General features: G+C 44.6%; 1 protein-coding gene across 1 annotated transcript in view; it reads right to left on the bottom strand.

The window, feature by feature from the left end:
* The window catches only part of trpn1 (transient receptor potential cation channel, subfamily N, member 1), a 252,128-nt gene extending 234,254 nt beyond the window's left edge, over positions 1 to 17,874 (bottom strand). The window contains exons 1-2 of the mRNA XM_078216993.1: positions 17,725 to 17,874; positions 9,352 to 9,453 (exon numbers count right to left, since the gene is read on the bottom strand). Coding sequence (XP_078073119.1) covers positions 9,352 to 9,453; positions 17,725 to 17,874 — 252 coding nt within the window. The remainder of the gene's footprint in view (positions 1 to 9,351; positions 9,454 to 17,724) is intronic.
* Positions 17,875 to 21,829: the final 3,955 nt, after the last annotated feature.

Below are 21,829 nucleotides of genomic sequence, written 5' to 3' on the forward strand. Positions count from 1 at the left end.
AACTTTTGATCTCATTCGCCCAAGTGCTATATCCAGCCGCCTCTTGAATACATACGTGGAACCATATCCCACCAAGAGTCAGTGCCTTCAAGACAGTGAGGAAAGAACAGGGGAGCAGATAAAATAAATAAATGCAAACATCACTCTGAGATTTCCTTTGAGAAACTTCCCTGCTGATATACATATCTGTCTCGGTAATGGCAGAGTCGTTAACTAATTTACCGTTAGTTCTGATATTCAGATTACAGTCAGTATAGTGACTTAAATATCTTCATTTTCAGGCTCAACCGGGGGTCCACAATTGACAACGATCAAACCAATGGTATTACCGTCCATGGATAAAGTTGGTGAGTGGTGGATGGTTTCAAGCATTGACTCCACTGAAGACAAAGCCATAGAAACTGTGCGATAACTCACAGTTTCTGCTGATTATTATCAATTTGCTGCTTGGATGGCATTTTCTGCTCTCGCTGGTGGCGAGCTTGGAGACGGGAAGGGCATGTGGTGGAGTGGTGGCGTACCTGAACCCTACCGCAACCCATCTCCACCAGAACTAAGCCTATGGTTGACCTTCCCTCCTGCAACCAGCTGAAGACCACACTTGGACAACTGATGGCCACTTAAGAGGCACATCTCTCCGCCACTCATATTAATGCAGCTGCAAGCGGGCCTGTCGTCATGTGGCATCACAACAGGTGAACCTGCGTAGGCTGCTGGTCATCTTGGGGGACGCAGACCCTTGATCAAAAGCACTCAGTGTCTTATTGAGGGACTGAACATCAGGGAGTGTCTGGGTCCCATTGAGAGCTAACCCCTTGCCCTTGCTTCCAACACACACCCACCCCACTCCCACCTCGACCTTCTCACCCTAGGACTCCAGGAGGAAGTCCAACTGGCAGCAAGTATTGCCTCCCCAGTGGCACGGCTGAGTGCAACAGTTCAACAGCACTGCTGCCTCAAACTGCCAGGGACCCAGGTTCAATTCCATCATCGGGTGACTGTCTGTATGGAGTTTGCACATTCTCTGCGTGGGTTTCCTCTGGGTGCTCCGGTTTCCTCCCACAGTCCAAATATGTATAGGTTAGGTGGATTGGCCATGGTAAATTGTCCCAATAGTGCCCCAAGATGCATAGATTAGATGGTTCGGCCATGGTAAATGCACAGGGGTTGGGTGAGGGGGCCTGGGTAAGATGCTCTTTTGGAGAGTCGGTGCAGACTCGATGGGCTCCTTCTGCACTGTAGGGATTCTATGGAGCTTTCTTTAGGCAGGAGCTCTACCCTTGGGAGGTCTTGACTCCAGAAGAAGGCCCACCAGTGGCCTCGACTGTCACCTTCTGATCAACTTGTGGCTCAGCAGGCGTTCCTGAAAAGAGGCATTGAGGGTCTCTCAGCAGTCCTCCAGCTGGAAGGCAGGATTCTCCCCGACGCCTCAACAAGATTCCACCCATGGAACTGTTCAGCTTATATCGAGGGTGCTCTCCAAGAACGGAGTAGGACCCAACATAAAAAGAAAATGGCCACCACACTGTCCGGCTGCCTCCTTTCTGCTGTTGGCTCACGCTTCAACCCCCTCGCTTTGCTGGTTTTGAGGAATGACAGCTAAGTTTAAGAACAAATTAGAAAGCGCACAAATGATTTACGTCTATTAAGTCAGTGGCTGCGCATGCCTGAAGTGTACAAATGCTTGTGTTTTGTGCATTTATTTCCTCACTTCCTACTCAAGTTTTTCCCTTTGTTTTCAGAAGGCGGTGATGTGGGTCGGTCTCCAGTAGCTTTATCTACCTCACTCAAACAGTCATTCATTCCGGGGGCCTGACAAGGTGCCCTGGCTAGTTCCATGGAGTGGATCACAGGTGGAGCTGATCTTATCCGTACGGGAAGGCCAACGCACGCACAGAGTCTGTCAGAGCTCCCTGAACCGAGATTAGAAACACAGCTCGTTCTCATCGGGTTTTAGTTCATTTTCTGATTTTGTTCTCCCTGTGAGCAGTGCCTGGTCTCCAGTCAGCCCTGCCCAGCCCAGCCCCTTCCGTGTAAATGGGCCACTGGCTGGACAATTGCAGGGGCTAATTGTAAGACCATTACTCAATGTGGCAGCGTAGAGTTGGACTAACTCACTGGTTCAGCTTCTACCTGCTTCCTGAATGTTGGCACCATCTCAAGTGTAGCTGTGCCCTCAGAAAATGAGCTAAGAGATGACAAACAGTTTTATTGTGCTCAAGATAAGGAAAATCTCATTATGTTATGAGAATACCAGCAAAGGGGACATATTTCTTGTACCAATATCAGTTAATTAGTAAAATGAGAGATGCCATCAAAAAATTGATAAGAGCAAGCTACTGACAATATTTATTTACAAATACCAAAGAGAACAGATCAAGAAAGACAAATTGACTTTATTATAGCACAGGAACATGTATTACACTCCACAGAATAGTATTGAATTCAGAGGGCAAAACAGGCCATTCAGCCCAAGCAGTCTATCATGCTGTTTAAGCTACACACGACTCTCTTCCCATTTACTTCAACCCTATCAGCAGTAAGCACTGCAGTTCAGCAGTAAGCACTGCAGCCTCACAGCTCCAGGGTCCTGGGTTCAATTCCCGACTTGGGTGACTGTCTGTGTGGAGTCTACACGTTCTCTCCGTGTCTGTGTGGGTTTCCAACAGGTGCTCCCGTTTCCTCCCACAGCCTGAAAGACGCGCTGGTTAGGTGCATTGGCCATGCTAAATTCTCCCTCCGTGTACCCGAACAGGCGCCAGAATGTGGCGGCTAGGGGATTTTCACAGTAGCTCAATTGTAGTGTTAATGTAAGCCTACTTGTGAAACTAATAAATAAACATATCAGTATATCCATCTCATCCTTTCTCCCCATGTATGTATCTAGCTTCCCTGTAAATGCATCTATGCTATTCACTCCAACTGCTCCTTGTGATAGTTAGTCCCATATTCTAACAACCCACTGGGTACAACAAGGCATTAACTGAACTGTGCCGACTGCAGCAGAGCAGGGCTTAATGTAAAAAATACGGCACAACAATTTTGCTTTGCACCCATCATGAAATGAAATTGGAGTGGAACTCAAGCAAATGTAATGCATACAATCTCCCTCCGTAGATAATACAACAACCAGAAAATCAAATCCAAGTACACAAAATATTCAATTTAGTGACTGGAAGCCAGTGTCCAGTGGCGTGCCTCCTATTCATCATTTATATAAATGACATTGATGACTATGTGGTGGGTAGGATTGGGAAATCTGCCGATTACACAAAGATTGGATGAGTGGTTAACAGTGAGGCAGAGTGTCTTGGGTTACAAGAAGATATAGATGGAATGATCAAATGGGCAGGTAAGTGGCAGATGGAATTTAACTCTGAAAAGTGTGAGGTGATATATTTTGGAAGGAATAATTTGACAAGGAAGTATTCAATGAATGGTAGGACACTAGGAAGTTCTGTGGAACAAAGGGATTTTGGCAGGTTTGTCCACAGATCTCTGAAAGTGGAAGGGCATGTTAGGAGGGTGGTGAAAAAGGCACATGGGACACTTGCCTTCATTAGTTGAGGCATAGATTGCAAAAGCAGGGAAGTCATGTTGGAATTGTATAGAACTTTGGTGAGGCCACAGCTAGAGCACTGCGTGCAGTTCTGATCGTCACATTATAGAAAGGATGTGATTGTGCTGGAGGGGATGCAGAGGAGACTCACCAGGATGCTGCCAGGGATGGAACATTTAAGTTACGAAATGAGGTTGCATAGGCTTGGTTTGTTTTCGTTGGAGCAGAGAAAATTGAGGGGCGACCTGATTGAGATGTACAAGATTATGAGAGACATGGACAGAGTGGATAAGGAGCAGCTGTTCCCCCTAGTTGAAGGGTCAGTCATGAGGTGGCTTAGGTTCAAGGTGAAGGGCAGGAGGTTTAGGGGGGATGTGAGGAAAATCTTTTTTACCCAGCGGGTGGTGACAATCTGAAATGTGCTGCTTGGGAGGGTGGTGGAGGCAGGTTGTCTCACATCCTTTAAAAAATACCTGGATGAGCACTTGGCACATCATAACATTCAGGGCTATGGGCCAAGTGCTGACAGATGGTGTTTCTAATGTGTTGGTGCAGACTCAATGGGCCGAAAGCCTTCTTCTGCGCTGTATGATTCTATGATTCTATGAAATGGTTACATTGCATTAAATAGTAATGTTGCAATGCAATATAAACATTATTTTTGTGTCTCTCCCTTCTCCATTAACAGTGCCATTAACAAGATGGATTACAGGGGTCACATTGTGTTAAGCATGGGAACAGCTGCATTTTCGCAAGCTCTGGCAATACTCATTTTTTAATAATTTTATTTATCCTAATGCACAATCCAGAACTATCTAATCCTGGAGTGCGTACTCCGCGCTGTGTTCCTGGAAGATCCTGGTTATGTTTGGGTGACGGGGAGCCGAGTAAAGCCAAGAAAGTCCTTGTTTAATTAAGGCAGCTGGAGACATCCAGGGTGGGGCCTTGTTTGCAGTTGCGGTTTAGCTGGTGAGTGGGTCACGCCCTGGCAATGTTGTAGGCATCAAGATAATGGCTGCCACTGTAGGTAAAGTTGTGGATGACGGTCTCAACTCCCTGGCATAAATCATTGGTGCTCACATTAATGAACTGTAAGTTATCCGAAAGAAAATGGGTGAAGCGGAGGAAAGAATCCTGTCAGCTGAGAGGGCAGCTTCCTCGATGCTGGCTCACCTTCAGCACTGGAAATGCTGCTGCATGGTATGTCAGGCATCCTGGTTAATTCGGGGAGATGGAACCGGAGAAGGAATATCCGTGCGCCCGATTCCCAAGAGGAGCTGAGGATAAACTCTCGTCTGAATTTGAGAACTGGCTGCAAGGCTTTTGTCAACTCAATTTAAAGGCTGGGTCTGTCAAATTCGAAGAGGCATTCGAAGAGGCCTGTCTTCGAGACCTGGGGTCGGTCATTACTGGTCTTACGTTGTCTTTAGCTTGGTGCTTGTCGAGGGAGGCTGGAGGCAGCCAGATGCAGTTAGACCTCGTCACCTGCCGGGGCCTCTGTCTCTCTCTCTCTCTCTCAAAGGGCGCCGATATAATGGAGGTGGAGCGACTTTGGTGAAACTACGGACTTTGGCGAAACTACAGATCCTTGATGTTGTTCGATAATCCTGCCAAGGCTTCGGCCTTTCCAAGCTCCGTGGATGGCTATATTATCCTGTCGTTCATCATTAATCCTGAACTACTCCCTTGTGATTATAATCCTGATGTTGTGAAGTTGTCTTTTATCCTGTCAGGGGTGTTTGATAATTAAGCACTGAGGCGTATGTCACCTGTTATCTTATTACTCTTTGAAAGGCAGAGATATCAATTTATTTGTAATGGAATTCATCCACCGGTAATCTCTGACAGTGAAATGAGGGAGACCCTAGATTAAAGTGTGTTCCTGTTTACATTCAATCTTGGTCTTTCCCAGGGCAGAGGGTTGGCCCTGTGTCAAATCCAAACTCCTGGGGTTTAGTGTTTGTAATATGGAGGTATTTCCTTTGCTTGTGGGTTGATAATGGGTTTCCGTTGTTCTATTGGGGAATGTGCTGGGTTGGTTTTATGGCATCAGGGTTGTGCGATATTTGTATTAGTACCACAGCAGGGTAGTGGGATAGTGTTTTGTAGAGGTGGTGGGTATGGCTTTATAGGTGCTCATAGTGGGTGGCGAAAACCCCCTTTAGAACTAGTGGTGTCACATTTTCTTTTGTATTTTTGTTATTTTGGGGTTAAAGAATCCTTGTTGGTATCCGGTGAAGGTACAGGCAGATCATGTATCCTGGAAAAGACTTATAATCGTTGGTTCCTCTGGCGTAGCTGGAATTGGGAGAAATATTTGCAGGTGCATGCCCAAACGAGGTCGGAGAATCTTCGGTTGTCCAGCCTTGTTTGGGTTGATTTTCTATATTTTCCTTGGCTGCGCAGGTTGTGAGAGTGGCTACTTGATAGGGGGTAAGTTTAGATATCTGAGATCTGTTTTATCTGCACTCTTCCCATGAGGCTGTGTAATCCTATTCTGTTAAACTGCATGTGAGAGTGCACACGGTAATGCTGCGTCTTGGATTTGGGGTTGTATCCTGAGGTTCTTCTCTTTCCATGGCATCCTTTCATTATTTGGAAGTTTTGGGGTGCTATTTTAGCTTCTGATTGGTTGTATTTGACCCCATAGGGGCACTCTTATGCTGTGTAACTCAGTCCTTGATATCTTGTGGGTGAGGGTGTGCACCTTTGTACCATGTACTCATGCGTCATCCTGTTATCCTGAAACCCCCACTCTGTGGAACATCCTTTCATTATCTATATGAAGGGAGGCGCCAGTACAACAATTATAATAAATTGTAATTGATATTCCAGTCCAATTATAATGATATTTGCAGGTGTTTCTGTTTGTAAATTTTTTATTCATTCGTGGGACAGGTACATCACTGCCTGGCTAGCATCTATTGCCCATCCCTAGTTACCTGAGGGTAGTTGAGAGTCAACCACATTGCTGTGGCTCTGGAGTCACATGATATGTTTCGATGAAGCTCATCTGGAGATGTAACATTTCAATATCATCAGTGACAATGTGACAACAAAGAGACAGAGCCAATGGATATGCAACACTGACTTTTAAGCGTTGGTTAAAATATCCTTCAAGTTTTAGAAAAGCCATTTATTTCTATCCAATACCTCCTGAAAATTGGAAGCCCTTAGAAAATAATAGCAATGCTGAGGAAACACGGTGCAGAGATTCTTAAAGAAAATCAGATAACTGTTTGAGCGCTTGATCTGGATAAAGGTTTTGCAATAAGCACTGGACAGGGACGAGAACACCAAGTAGCAGAAATGTAACTCACAGTTGCCCATTTGTCTTGTGTAAATCAGTATTAGGCTGCGAAAATTCATGTCACTAAAAGTGCGCCAGACACCATTTTAGCTTGGAGAGTCTTTAATTATCTTGGGCGTCTGCCTGGAAAGATTTTTGATTCCTTAAATCTGTAAATGAGGTACCAATGCTTGTAATGGGAATGCGTGTGAAAGAATCGAGTACAAATGGGCTGAGAAGGCACTGTGCGTACTCTGTCTATTTGTACCAAGCACTCACCAGCCGAGCCTGTAATCCCCAAAGGGTCTACGGAGAGCCGTTCAAGGAGGAAACCCAGAAAGGTTTCAAGTTCATGTTTGTTAGACAGCAGAGCTTCTTCCAAGATCACATATATAAACCATGGTTAAATTCTCCGACCTTGCCCGCAGCTGGGATTCTCCAGTCCCGCTCCAGTGAATGGAGATTTGGCTGAGCTCCAAATTCTCCAATCTCGCTGACAGCAGTGGAGAGGGTGAACAAGATCGAAGAATCCCGGCCCATATCTCTGTTACTGTCCTCTTCAAGACTCTCTCTCTCTCTCTCCTGCTCTCCTTCCCCCACCCAGAGTTGACCTGCCAGTCCATTTGGACTAAGGGTAAGCGGATTCCCCACTCTCTTCTGGATTAACAACCTCCAGTACGGCACTTGCATGATTCAGGCCCACTCTGCAGCCACTTTGGATGCAAGTCAGATTTCTCAAGTCTTTAATTAACTTGTTGCCGTGAGAGTGGGACCCAGTATCTGCAGCCACACTTTTGTAAAATCGGTACATTCCTTTCAACTGACTAAAAATCAGAGAAAACACCAAGAAAAATGTTAGAAAATGGGCATGATTCATCAATGTTTGTACAGAAGTCATGTTGTCTACATGTTTTGGAAAGTTACCCCATTGTATAAACAGAGTACCGATTTCCAATAGGTCTTCAGGGTTTTTTAAATACATTTTATTACATGGGATATGGGCATCTCTGGCTAGGCCAACATTTGTTACCCATCCCTAATTGCCCTTGAATTGAGCGGACTCGTTAGGCCTTTTCAGAGGTCGGGTTGCCAACTTTTGCTGGACGCATCCTGGGAGCTTGCGGCAGAAGTGGGAAGTTCTTTTAAGTGAAGTCACAGAGACCTCCCAGACGTGACGTTGTGGAGAGACCCCAGAAGTGGCATCTTGTAAAGCTCTCGGAAGTGAGGTCAAGGAAAACCGGAGGTGTGGGATGAAAGCTACTGAATAAAAAAGGCCCATCGCCTTTCAAAGCAGCTTCCTTGAAATCTTTCTGATATTTCAATGCAAGAAATGGTGAATAGGTGTCCAAGTGTTCATATATGATGCAATCAAAGGATCATGCTCTAGGTACGGTTTCGGACTCTTGGAGAGAAAATGAAAGGACACTCTGGCATGGGGTCTGTTAGAGCATGGGGGTGGGTGAGGGAGAGATTCTGTCAGAGCTGTTAGAGCTCAAACAGAAGTATGCAAATGTGAAATTTAAAGAACTGAATTATGGGGAAAACAGCATTCAGCCCAGGACATGGGACAGTGGCCTCAGGTTTGAGACAATCCCATAAGTTAAGGGATGGTTGGTCATCCTGGCTCCATACTGGCGGAAAATATATCCCTCTCAACCAGTGAGTTCCTCTTGCCTTCTCAGAGCTCTGCTACAGTCTTTCGACAGTAAGAAGTCTCTCAACACCAGGTTAAAGTCCAACAGGTTTATTTGGTAGCAAATCTCCACATCATGACAGTCTTTCGAACCAGTGTTATCTTCCCGGAATGATGCATCATGCTGCGATTGCACAAGAACGCAGGTTGGATACTGAAATGTAAGGTAGCAGGAGCATTCCAATTTCCCAAAATGCTTTACTTGGCCGCCAGGAGATTGATGCCGATTCCGGTAGACTCCCAACCAGTCCGGGAAGGTCAGTAACCTTATTCAGAGGGCAGTTGTGAGTCCATTTGTGGTCTGGAGTCACTTGTGGGCCATACCAGGGAAAGATAGTTGATTTCCTTCCCTACATGGCATTAGTGAACCAGATCAATACTAGTTGTCATGGTCAGCGTTACTGACATTAACTTTTAATTCCACCAGTTGCAGTGGTGGGATTTGTCCCCAGGGCTCTGACAAAGGGTCATCCAGACTCAAAGCATTGGCTCTATTCTCTCTCCACAGATGCTGACAGACCTGCTGAGATTTTCCAGCATTTTCTGTTCTTGATTCAGATTTCAGCATCTGCAGTATTTTGCTTTCACTCCCATAGGATTACTCTCGGGGTCACTCAATTACTAGTCTAGTGACATTACCACGATGCCACTGTATCTCCTGATATTATACACAGTGCGAGATACATCATAAGGACGCCACATACTTGCTGATGTAAACAAGAGGCAAAGGTTAGAGAGGATGGTCTTTAATTTTCCTCTCTTCATAAGTGGATATAATAATTTGGTGAATACAAATAATCTGGAACTGACCTTTGACCGATCATTCTGATTGGCTCCTAGCTCAAGCAGCCTTTCCACAATCGTCAATTTGCTTTCTCGAACAGCGATCAGAAGTGGAGTTAGACCAGATTCCTGCCAATTAAAATGCAGCACACTTAACAAAACCAATATCTTTAAAAGCATGTTAAAGCCAGAATCGTAGAATTGTCAAATGTATGTGCCACATTCAATCATTGGCCCATGCTAAAATAGGCGGCATTAGCTGGCACTGTAGTAAAAGCACCATCCAAAATGGAAAATACTGATTTTGTAGATCATAGAATCCTTACATTACTGGATGAGTACATGGGACTTAATAGGATTGAGTGTTATAGGTAAGCCTATATATAAGCCTAGGTAGGTAGGGACATGACCGGCGCAACTTGTGGGCCGAAGGGCCTGTTTGTGCTGTATTTTTTTCTATGTTCTATGTTCTATTACAGAGGAGGCCATTTGGCCCATCGAATCTGCACTGACCACAATCCCACCCAGACCCTATTCCCGTAACCCCACACATTTACCCTGCTAATCCCCCTGACACTAGGGTCAATTTAACATGGCCAATAGAGGTGGCACAGTGGTTAGCACTGCTGCCTCACAGTGCGAGGGACCCGGGTTCGATTCCCAACTTAGGTCACTCTCTGCGTGGAGTTTGCACATTCTCCCTGTGTCTGCGTGGGTTTCCTCCAGGTGCTCCGGTTTCCTCCCACAGTCCAAAGATGTGAGGGTTAGGTGGATTGAGCATGCTAAATTGCCCCTTAGTGTCAGGGGGACTAGCTTGGGTAAATGCATGAGGTTATGGGGAAAGGGCCTGGGTGGGTGGGATTGTGGTCGGTGCAGACTCAATGGGCTGAATGGCCTCCTTCTGCACTGTAGTGTTCTATGATTCTATGATCTTTGGACTGTGGGAGGAAACCAGAGCACCTAGAGGAAACCCACACAGACACGGGGAGAATGTGCAAACTCCACACAGACAGTGACCCGAGGCCAGAATTGAACCCGGGTCCCTGGCACTGTGAAGCAGCAGTGCTAACCACTGCGTCACTGTGCTGACTTATTGAACAGAGCACAGATGTTTCTATTCCAGTTGGTGGTATGTGTCAAAAAATCTTTGGAAGCTAGCTGTTAAAGCAGAAGCGACACTTTTCTCAACAATGCCATTTAACTCTTTATTGATGTGAGAATCCTGCTTGCATTCTTCATCATGTGCCATTCAGTCTGCATCATAGTCATGATAACTGCAATAGGGCAGTACCATCAATGTTATAGCTAATGCTAATTTTGACAATAATAGACATGTTCTGGATATTGATCCCAAACACATTTATTATAATTATGATATTCAGCATCTTTTTTCTCTCCCCACAGATGCAGTCTGAGCTGCTGAGTATTTCCAGTATCTTCTGTATTTTTTAGGTTTCTGTATTTGTGGCAACTCGGGGCTTTCAGCGGAATGTTTCATTGCTCATCTTTTATCTAAAGTCATGAGACTTCATGGGACCTAAAGTCAATGTTAAGGACTTCCCCACTCCCTCCTGTACATCAGTATGAGACAAAACATACCCAAGGATGGCAATAGAAGAATAAAGTTAAAGTTTAAAGTTTATTTATTAGTGTCACAAGTAGGCTTACATTAACACAGCAATGAAGTTACTGTGAAAATCCCCTAGTCGCCACACTCCGGTGCCTGTTCGGGTACACTGAGGGAGAATTCAGCATGGCCAATGCACCTAATCAGAACGTCTTTCAGACTGTGGGAGGAAACCGGAGCACCTGGAAGAAACCCACACAGACACAGGGAGAACGTGCAGACTACACACAGACAGTGACCCAAGCTGGGAATCGAACCCCGGTCCCTGGCGCTGTGAGGCTGCAGTGTTAACCACTGTGCGACCATGCTGCCCCTACCAGCCATCCTCAGCTAATAAATCAATACTTCTCCATATTGAACACCAGCTGGAACAGGCAAAGGCACAAAATATACGCCAGGTAGGGGACGTCAATCACCATCACCAAGAGTGGCCTGGGAACAGCATGCTGACAGAACTGGTCGAGTCCTGATGGACAAAGCTGCCATACTGGACTGGCAGTAGGTAGTGTAGAGAACCAATATGAAGAAAAAAACCTATCTGAACTCATCCTCGCTAATCTACCCGTACAGGCGCATCCTGTTCACGACAGTATTAGTAGGCGGGACCGTCACACAGTTCTTCTACCTGCAGGCAACAAGGTCTGATTAACATTCAGTCTTGGGCCTCTTAAGGGTCAACAAGGTCATCTATGTGTGCAGATCCACAAGAGATGGGTGAGATCCTAAATGAATATTTCTCATCAGTATTTATTGTTGAGAAAAGCATGGATGTTAGAGAACTTGGGGAAATAAATAGTGATGTCTTGAGTGTACATATTACAGAGAAAGAGGTGCTGGAAGTTTTAAAGCCCATCAAGGTAGATAAATCCCCGGGACCTGTTGAAGTGTATCCCAGGACATGGTGGGAGGCTAGGGAGGAAATTGTGGGTCCCCTAGCAGAGGTATTTGAATCATCGATAGTCACGGGTGAGGTGCCTGAAGATTGGAGGGGGGCAAATGTTGTGCCTTTAAAAAGGGCTGCAGGGAAAAGCCTGGGAACTACAGGCCAGTGAGCCTCACATCTGTGGTGGGTAAGTTGTTGGAAGGTATTTTGAGAGATAGGATCTATAGGCATTTAGAGACACAAGGACTGATTAGGGACATTCACATGGCTTTCTGAGTGGAAAATCATGTCTCACAAATTTGATTGAGTTTTTTGAAGGGGTAACCAAGAAGATAGGTGAGGGCAGTGCAGTTGATGTTTACTACATGGACTTTAGCAAGGCCTTTGACAAGGTAGGTTGTTGCACAAGGTTAAATCTCACGGGATCCAGGGTGAGGTATCTAAATGGATACAAAATTGGCTTCTTGACAGAAGCCAGAGGGTGGTTGCAGAGGGTTGTTTTTCAAACTGGAGGCCTGTGACCAGTGGTGTGCCTCAGGGATCAGTGCTGGATCCACTGTTATTTGTCATTTATATTAACAATTTGGATGAGAATATAGGAGGCATGGTTAGTAAGTTTGCAGATGACACCAAGATTGGTGGCATAGTGGATAGTGAAGAATGTTATCCCGTTTGCAATGGGATCTTGATCAATTGGGCCAGTGGGCTGATGAAAGGCAGATGGAGTTTAATTTAGATAAATGTGAGGTGATGCATTTTGGTACATTGAACCAGGGCAGGACTTACTCAGTTAATGGTAGGGCGTTGGGGAGAGTTACAGAACAAAGAGATCTAGGGGTACATGTTCATAGCTCCTTGAAAGTGGAGTCACAGGTGGACAGAGTGGTGAAGAAGGCATTCAGCATGCTTGGTTTCATTGGTCAGAACATTGAATACAGGAGTTGGGACGTCTTGTTGAAGTTGTACAAGACATTGGTAAGGCCACACTTGGAATACTGTGCACAGTTCTGGTCACCCTATTATAGAAAAGATATTATTAAACTAGAAAGAGTGCAGAAAAGATTTACTAGGATGCTACCGGAACTTGATGGTTTGAGTTATAAGGAGAGGCTGGATAGACTGGGACTTTTTTCTCTGGAGCGTAGAAGGCTGAGAGGTGATCTTACAGAGGTCTATAAAATAATGAGGGGCATAGATCAGCTAGATAGTCAATATCTTTTCCCAAAGGTAGGGGAGTCTAAAACTAGAGGGCATTGGTTTAAGGTGACAGGGGAGAGATACAAAAGTGTCCAGAGGGGCAATTATTTCACACAGAGGGTGGTGAGTGTCTGGAACAAGCTGCCAGAGGTACTGGTAGAGGCGGGTATAATTTTGTCCTTTATAAAACATTTAGACAGTTACATGGGTAAGATGGGTATAGAGGGATATGGGCCAAATGCGTGCAATTGGGATTAGCTTAGGGGTTTAAAAAAAAAGGCGGCATGAACAAGTTGGACCGAAGGGCCTGTTTCCATGCTGTAAACCTCTATGACTCTAAATATCATGTCATATCCACACCATAGGTGTGCCAGGCAATGACCATCTCCAGCAACAGAATTACCACCCATTGACATTCAAAGGCATTGCTATCATTGATTCACCCATTATCAATATCCTGGGTACTCACCAGACCAAGGTCTCGCCCTAAGACAACCAATGGCCTGGCAACTAAAATCAGCTTGGGACTTCCTGGTCACATGGGCTATCAGCCTGGGGAGGCATCATCTCTGTCCATACATTTTATTCTGTGCACTTGGCTTCGATCATTTTTCAGTAAGTGAAGAAAGTATCCCAGAAAATCACATTCAGGTGCAACAAAAATGGAATTCTATTTTAAACTAGGTCTATAGTTTTGAACCTTGTATCCATGTGAACAACTTGATTGGATTGACTTTATCCATTGCCTTTCTAATTGTGAAGATCTTAATTCACTGCAATAAGTTTTCAAATGTGAATGAATGAAGTTTCCTCAACCACTTACGACATCTGTCTATAATGCTCTTTTGTTTAGTCTTTCATGGGATGTGGGTGCCGCTGGCTGAGCCAGTATTTTTTCCCCATCCCAAACTGCCCATTTCAGAGGGTCTGGAGTCACATGTAGGCCAGGTAAGGATGAAAGATTTCCTTCCCTAAAGGACATTAGTGAACCAGGTGGATTTTTCTGACAACCAACAATTTCATTAGACTTTTAATTCCAGATTTTTATTGAATTCCACCATCTGCCGTGGTGGGATTCGAACCTGGGTCCCCAGAGCATTATTCTGGGTCTTTGGATTACTAGTCCAACATCAATACCATTGTGCCACTGTCTTCCCATGTGTCCTGTTTGTGTCCTGTTCATTTCTTTTATGCAACCAGCCCTCAACAAGCCAAGTCAGTTACTTGAAAAATGAAACAAATGCTCTCCCACACTTGAATCAATGTACTTAATTGTTAAAAAGTTGTACATCGGAGTCCTCTTTCTCCTAAACTAAATTTATTATATGTCTAATTAGACACAAATATTGCAAGAAACAGACACAACAGTTTATGCATTGCTGGGTTGCAGTAGGCACAGTAAATCATTTAATAATTTCCCATAACTTCCAATAAAAAACTCCTTTCCATCACTCAATGAAATTAATGTGTTTCCCTTGGCAAATATTTAGTCTGGCTTTTTTGATATGGTAACTATGATTTAATAGCTTTTTAAAAATCCTTTCATCTGGCATTAAATTGTAATCATTATTTACTAGTTGATATGTTTGTGGCATTGCAAAGACGGAATCAAAATCAAGTTTATTTTCAGAATTCTAACAGGGTTAGACAGGTAGAATCAGAAAGAAGGTTCCCAATGGTGGGGGAGTCCAAAACTCGGGGTCATAATTTGAGGATAAGGGACCTTTTGGGACTGAGGTGAGGAGAAAATCTTTCACCCAGAGGGTGATGAATCTGTGGAATTCACTACCACAGAATGTAGTTGAGGCCAAAATGTTGTGTAATTTCAAGAAGAAATTAGATATACCCTTTGGGGCTAAAGGGATCAAGAGATATCGGGGGAAGGGGGGGACCAGGATATTGAGTTTGATGATCAGCCATGATCAAAATGAATAGCTTCTATGTTCCTGCTTCTACGTTCAATGCTTCTATGAAAAGGTAATAATTAGTGCAGATGTAATTCAGTCTGCATTTTAAAATAGTACATTCTGCTTTTACTTTTATATCTCAATTATTAATTCCTACACCAAAATTTTAATGGAAACTTAATTTTTCATGATGTATTTATACTCTCCCTCCAGCAGTGGCTCATCAGCACCTCCACAGGCAGGAGGGATGTAATTACAATGTGACAAGCTTGTATACATTGGGCTAGAATTTGTGGCAGAGTTAGAGTCATAGAGGTGAATTTTACTGTCCCGCCCGCCATGGGAATCAGAGCGGGTGAGGGGCAGACCATGGAAAGGTCCTTTGACCTAGAGTAGGATTTTCCGGTTTTGGGGCGACCAAAGTCAGAAAATCCCACCCATCAAGTCATAGGGTGTGATCTTACTGCCAGTTCCCGCCACGCTCCCGCTACAGCGAAGTCAGAGAATTTGGCGACAAGCTAAATCTCTGTTCGCTGCAGTGGGATCGGAAAATCCCGTCGGCGTGAACGTTGGTAAGATTGCGCCCAAAGAGTCATAGAAATATATAACACTGAAACAGGCCCCTCAGCCCAACAGAGTTCAGCACTGCTGCCTCACAGTGCCAGGGACCCGGGTTCAATTCCAGGCTTGGATCACTGGCTGTGCGGAGTCTGCACGTTCTTTCCGTGCCTGCATGGGTTTTCTCCGGGTGCTCTGGTTTTCTCCCACAGTCCAAAAGATGTGCTGGTTAGGTGCATTGGCCATGCTAAATTCTCCCTCAGTGTACCCAAACAGGCACTGGAGTGTGGCGACTAAGGGATTTTCACAGTAACTTCATTGCAGTGTTAATGTAAGCCTACTTGTGAGCAATAAATAAACTTTAACTTTACTTTAGGAGGCTCTGAGGGGCACCGAACATCTAGCCATATCACAGTAATGAAAGCTGCCAGGCCGGACACTTGGACTGGGCCTCAACCTCTGTGGGTTCAATCTCAGCAACAGTTAAAAGAAATGCCTCAAATGGCCCATGGGTGATCGGGCCTCCTGATGCTTCTCCTGTCACTGGTCAAGTTACAGCTGGGGTGAGTGGGTAGACACCGGAAAAGTGCCCATGATATCGGACCCAAGTGTATACAGCTCTCTCCTGCCAGACTGCCAATTCACCACCGGGGGTGTGGACGGGGCGGGAGTGGGGGTGAGGGTGGTGCTAAAATCCAGCCCATAGTTTCCATTATAAACATGAACACAGGAGTTTCCGAGGGAATAAATGGCCAGGGATCATGGACAGATGCAAGATTTGCAATGGACAATTTTGTACAGTGGGTGAGGGTGGCAGAGGAGGTGGGAGTTGGTGTCAGAAAAAAAAACACTTACGCAGTAATTTCTGATCAGGAAGTTGGGCTGCCTGACTGGCTGGTGGAAGCAGATTCAGGAGTAACAGTCAAATTAAGTTGTCGGTGGCAGCCATGATGTGGAGATGCCGGCGTTGGAGTGGGGAGGGCACAGTAAGAAGTCTCACAACGCCAGGTTAAAGTCCAATAGGTCCAAAAGGGGCGGCACGGTAGCGCAGTGGTTAGCACTGCTGCTTCACAGCTCCAGGGTCCCGGGTTCGATTCCCGGCTCGGGTCACTGTCTGTGTGGAGTTTGCACATTCTCCTCGTGTCTGCGTGGGTTTCCTCCGGGTGCTCCGGTTTCCTCCCATAGTCCAAAGATGTGTGGGTTAGGTTGATTGGCCAGGTTAAAAATTGCCCCTTAGAGTCCTAAGATGTGTAGGTGAGAGGGATTAGCGGGTAAATATGTGGGGGTAGGGCCTGGGTGGGCTTGTGGTCGGTGCAGACTCGATGGGCCGAATGGCCTCCTTCTGCACTGTAGGGTTTCTATGATTCTAGGTTTATTTGGTATCATGAGCTTTCGGAGCGCTGCCCCTTCATCAGGTGAGTGACCTGAGTGACCAGGAGTTTAACCTGGCGTTGTGAGGCTTCTTACTGTGCCCTTCATCAGGTGAGGAAGGAGCAGCGCTCCGAAAGCTTGTGATACCAAATAAACCTGTTGGACTTTAACCTGGTGTTGTGAGACTTCTTACTGTGCACAAATTAAGTTGGAAAAGGCATCATTTACAAAGGGGGTGGGGGGGGGGGTGGTAGTGGGAAGAGTTGGACAGCACTTTCAAAGAGCTTTCACATGCAATGGGCCGAATGGCCTCCCTATTTATGAGAAGTGGAAATTCCCTCGGTGGAAAATGGATGAGCTGTCAACATGAAACAACCCTGAAACCTTCAGTGATCACGGTGGAAGGGGGGACGGGGGGGTTAAATTGAATTCAACAGCAATCCAGTTTGAAAAAATAATGTCAAGCTACCTTAAGATAGCATCAAGCCTTTGACTCAAATGTTAGCTTGGTGGCTGCAGCCTTGCGTTAAGAACAATTTATTTTTCTTTGATTATGGCGACTGCTCTTCTGGTGAACTCATTGTATGAACGTTATCTTATTTATCAGTCAGCCCTGCTTCTCGGGAACACACAAGCGAGAGAAATACTGCTTTGCTCAGGGGAAGGATTAATGTTTTATTTCTCCGCGGCCCCCCAGACTTACAGATAGAGAGAATTTTGCTCCCCTGAACAGAGGATATAAACTGGACTTGCCCTCAAGCTGATCACCCCCGTGCAGTAATAAATAGAATGGTTGCCAAGTACTGTAGGAAGAACAAAAAATAATATATATATAGATATATATGCAAGTTACACACTTCGTCCGTGAGAGTGATGTCTCGATCTCCCTTGTCCATGCTTTTCAGAGTCTGTTCCAGGACGCACCATTCTCCCTTGCTGGCCAGTTGCAACACCCGGCTGCCTGAACCGACTGTCGATCCCGAACTGATGGAACTCGTCTCCGACATCTCCCCAACATCTGCTCCACTCCTTGCAACCCTGTTGGGGAAAGATATCCCTTCCTCCCTCCCTCCACCCCCCCTTACCCACCCCCCAGCCTCTCTCCCCTCCCTCACCCTTCCCTGGCTGACTGTCCCGTTCTGGCAATTTCACTCCCAGTTCAATGCTACATTTCACCCTCTGGCTCCCTTTGCGGGGAGGGACGGACACATCAAGAGATTGCAATTGGCTTTTTTTATTCTTCTGCCCGGCACCAATCAGCAACTCCAGTCTGCACCAGTTGAACTTTCCTTAACTCCGCCTTAGAGCCCGTTACCTTGGATTCAGCTTTACATTAAGTCAGCATTTCACCCCTTAGTGGGAAAGGCTCTGTGGATGTTTCACCCTCTTGACCTGTTCCCCTCCCTCTCCAGATGTAAAATCCGGCTTCATTTGTCACTTAATCCCCATGATTTATTTTTTATTTTTAAAAAAAAGAATTCAATCTAATTCCCTCTGCTATGAAACTTTGAAGTTTCATGTGAAACTTTTTTCACAGTTCCAAACTTTACAAGATACAATTGTGCAGCCACAACTTGCCTTGTATCATAAAAAAAGTAAAAGTTTATTCATTAATCACAAGTAGGCTTACATTAGCAATGCAATTAAGTGAAAATCCCCTAGTCGCCACACTCTGGCACCTGTTCGGGTACACTGAGGAAGAATTTAGCGTGGCCAATGCACCTAACCAGCACATCTTTCGGACTGTGGGAGGAAACCGGAGCATCCAGAGGAAACCCACACAGACACGGGGAGAATGTGCAAACTCCACACAAACAGTGACCCAAGCCGGGAATCGAACCTGGGTCCCTGGCGCTGTGAGGCCACTGTGCCACCGTGCCACCCAAGTGTAATGTAATGGTATTTCTTATTGCGAGAGATTGCTGGAGAAAATGGTAGTTGCACTGACCCCGGAATTATTTGGTCTTTACAAATAACAACGTGAATTTTGATGTATGTTTAAAATGGAGATCTCAGGCACAGGACTATGGTTAGGTGAGTGGCACCCCTCCCTGTAACCACAGAGGAGAATCCCTACCTAGAATATCCATTTTAGGGTCCAGCCAATGTAAAACCAAGTAGTTTTCCAATTCCATGGAACGGTTACAGCATAGGAGGAGGCCATTCAGCCTGTCACATCCTTGCTGGCTCTCATAACAACAACTCAGGCAGTACTACTCTTTTTCCCATAGTCTTGTCATCTTTTTCTCCTGAACTAATTATCCAGTTCTCTTTTGAATCTGCCTCCACCACACGCTCAGGCGGTACATTCCAGATCATTGGCCTTTATAAATCGGAGTATCGAGTATAAAAGTTGGAATGTTATGGTAAGGTTATATAAGGCATTGGTGAGGCCGAATTTGGAGTATTGTGTACAGTTTTGGTCACCTAGTTACAGGAAGGATGTAAATAAGATTGAAAGAGTGCAGAGAAGGTTCACAAGGATGTTGCCGGGACTTGAGAAGCTGAGTTACAGAGAGAGATTGAATAGGTTGGGACTTTATTGCCTGGAGCGTAGAAGATTGAGGGGAGATTTGATAGAGGTGTATAAGATTTTGATGGGTATAGATAGAGTGAATGCAAGCAGGCTTTTTCCGCTGAGGCTAGGGGAGAAAAAAAACCAGAGGGCATGGGTTAAGGGTGAAAGGAGAAAAGTTTAAAGGGAATATTAGGGGGGGCTTCTTCACGCAGAGAGTGGTGGGAGTGTGGAATGAGCTGCCGGATAAAGTGGTAAATGCGGGGTCACTTTTAACATTTAAGAAAAACTTGGACGGGTTCATGGATGAGAGGGGTGTGGAGGGATATGGTCCAAGTGCAGGTCAGTGGGACTAGGCATAAAATGGTTCGGCACAGACAAGAAGGGCCAAAAGGCCTGTTTCTGAGCTGTAATTTTCTATGGTTCTATGATTCTATTCCAAATGCACTAAAACTTGTGTTTCTCAGAACTTCTGGTACATTATTCATGTCTTCCATTGTGAAGACAGAGGCAAAGTACGAACTTAGTTCCTCAGCCATTTCTTTGTTCCCCGTTACGTATTCCCCCATTTCTGATTATAAGAGGCCTACGTTTGTTTTTGTCAATCTTTTTCTCTTTATATACCTATAGAAACTTTTACAGTTTTAATATTCCCCACTATTTTACTTTCATGCTCTATTTTCCCCTTCTTAACTAATCCCTTGGTCCTCCTTTGCTGAATTTTAAATTGCTCCCAATCCTTAGGTCTATTGCTTTTTCTTGTCAATTTATATGCTTCTTCTTTAAATCTGATACTATCTCTAATTTCCCTGGTAATCCACGATTTAACCACAGTTCCCTTTTCACTCTTGCACTAAACTGGAATAAACAACTTCCGGAGTTCACCTATTCCTTCTTTAAATGTCTGCCATTGCCTGTCCACTATCCTTCCTTTCAGTAATGTTTCCCAGGCTGCCATAGCCAATTCATGTCTCATGCCATCATAGTTATCTTTATTGAGATTCAGGACCCTAGTCTCAGAACCAACTATATCACTATTTGCCTTGATAAAGAATTCTATCATATTATGGTCACTCATCCCCAAGGGTTCTCTCACAACTAGATTGCCAACTAATCCTTTCTCATTGCACAATACCCAGTCCAAGATGGCCTGTTCCCTTGTTGGTTCCTCAATGTATTTGTCCCGAGAACCATCCCATATACACTCCTGAAATTCCTCCTTTATTGTAGAGTGATTAATTTGACTCTTCCACTCCATATGTAGATTAAAATCACCCATAATCACAGGTGTTCTTTTAACACATGCATCTTTGATTTCCTGTGCTATTCCCAACATTACCACTACAGTTTGGTTGTCTGTAAACGATCCTCACAAATGTTTTTTGGCCCTTGGTGTTTCTTAACTCGACCCATACAGATTCCATATTGCCTGTGCTAATATCTTTCCTCAATATTGTATCAACATTTTCTTTAATAAACAATGCAACTCCACCATCTTTTTCTTTCTGTCTGTCCTTCCTAAACATTGAATAGCCCTGTGTTTAGTTCCCATCGTTGGTCATCTGACAGCCAATTATAATGCCAACTATATCATACGCCTTTACATCTATCTGTGCAACTAATTCATCCATTTTGTTTCGAATGCTCCAAGCGTTTGTGCAAAGAATAAAGCAAGAACATGACTCTAATCTACACTTACTGATGCAAACAGCACGTGACAAAGATATTCAACAGTCAGAAATACAACTTCAACATGTGTCAGATCAATTTTTTCAGTTCAATTTATTCCAGTACTGGTATGACTTGATCCAAGTGAAATAGAGGATTTAAAGGCCATGCCAACACTTTATGATAAGGACAGTCTTCAAAGATATCCAGGTCTCTTTTAGAGAATTGCTGAGAACGGATGTACCTTTCATGTGGTAAAAAGGTCACCAATAACTCTTTGAAGCACTAAAACAGTCATTATCAGAAGCATCAACATTGCAACTTCTCACCTCTAGTGAGCCAACAACATCGCAATGCCTCATAGAAAGATCATACATACTACAAAAGCGGAAAGCTAATTGCATTTGCTTCATAATTTCTGCCCACAATGGAATTCAACTACATCAACATCATGTGGGAAACATTAGCTTTAGTGTTTGGAATCACACTTTAAAAAAATCTATCTATTTGGCAAACGATTTGTGAAAAAGACAACCACAAGCCACTGGATGTGATTTGATGAAAACCATTGCCCAGTATACCACCAAGATTGCAGTATCACTTGATAAAGATTCAAAGTTATGACTGTGAGATTAATTACAAACCAGGTAACTTAAGGATCACGTCAAATACACTTAGCAGATTACTTAGCCCAGTGAAAACAGCAGATATATCCTTAGATCTACAAATTGACTCCATTAACATTGAACTTGAAGATGTTCTCCAAATTGATCTGGTAT

Source organism: Mustelus asterias, chromosome 7 (genome assembly GCF_964213995.1).
Source record: "Mustelus asterias chromosome 7, sMusAst1.hap1.1, whole genome shotgun sequence".
Classification (NCBI taxonomy): Eukaryota; Metazoa; Chordata; class Chondrichthyes; order Carcharhiniformes; family Triakidae; genus Mustelus; species Mustelus asterias.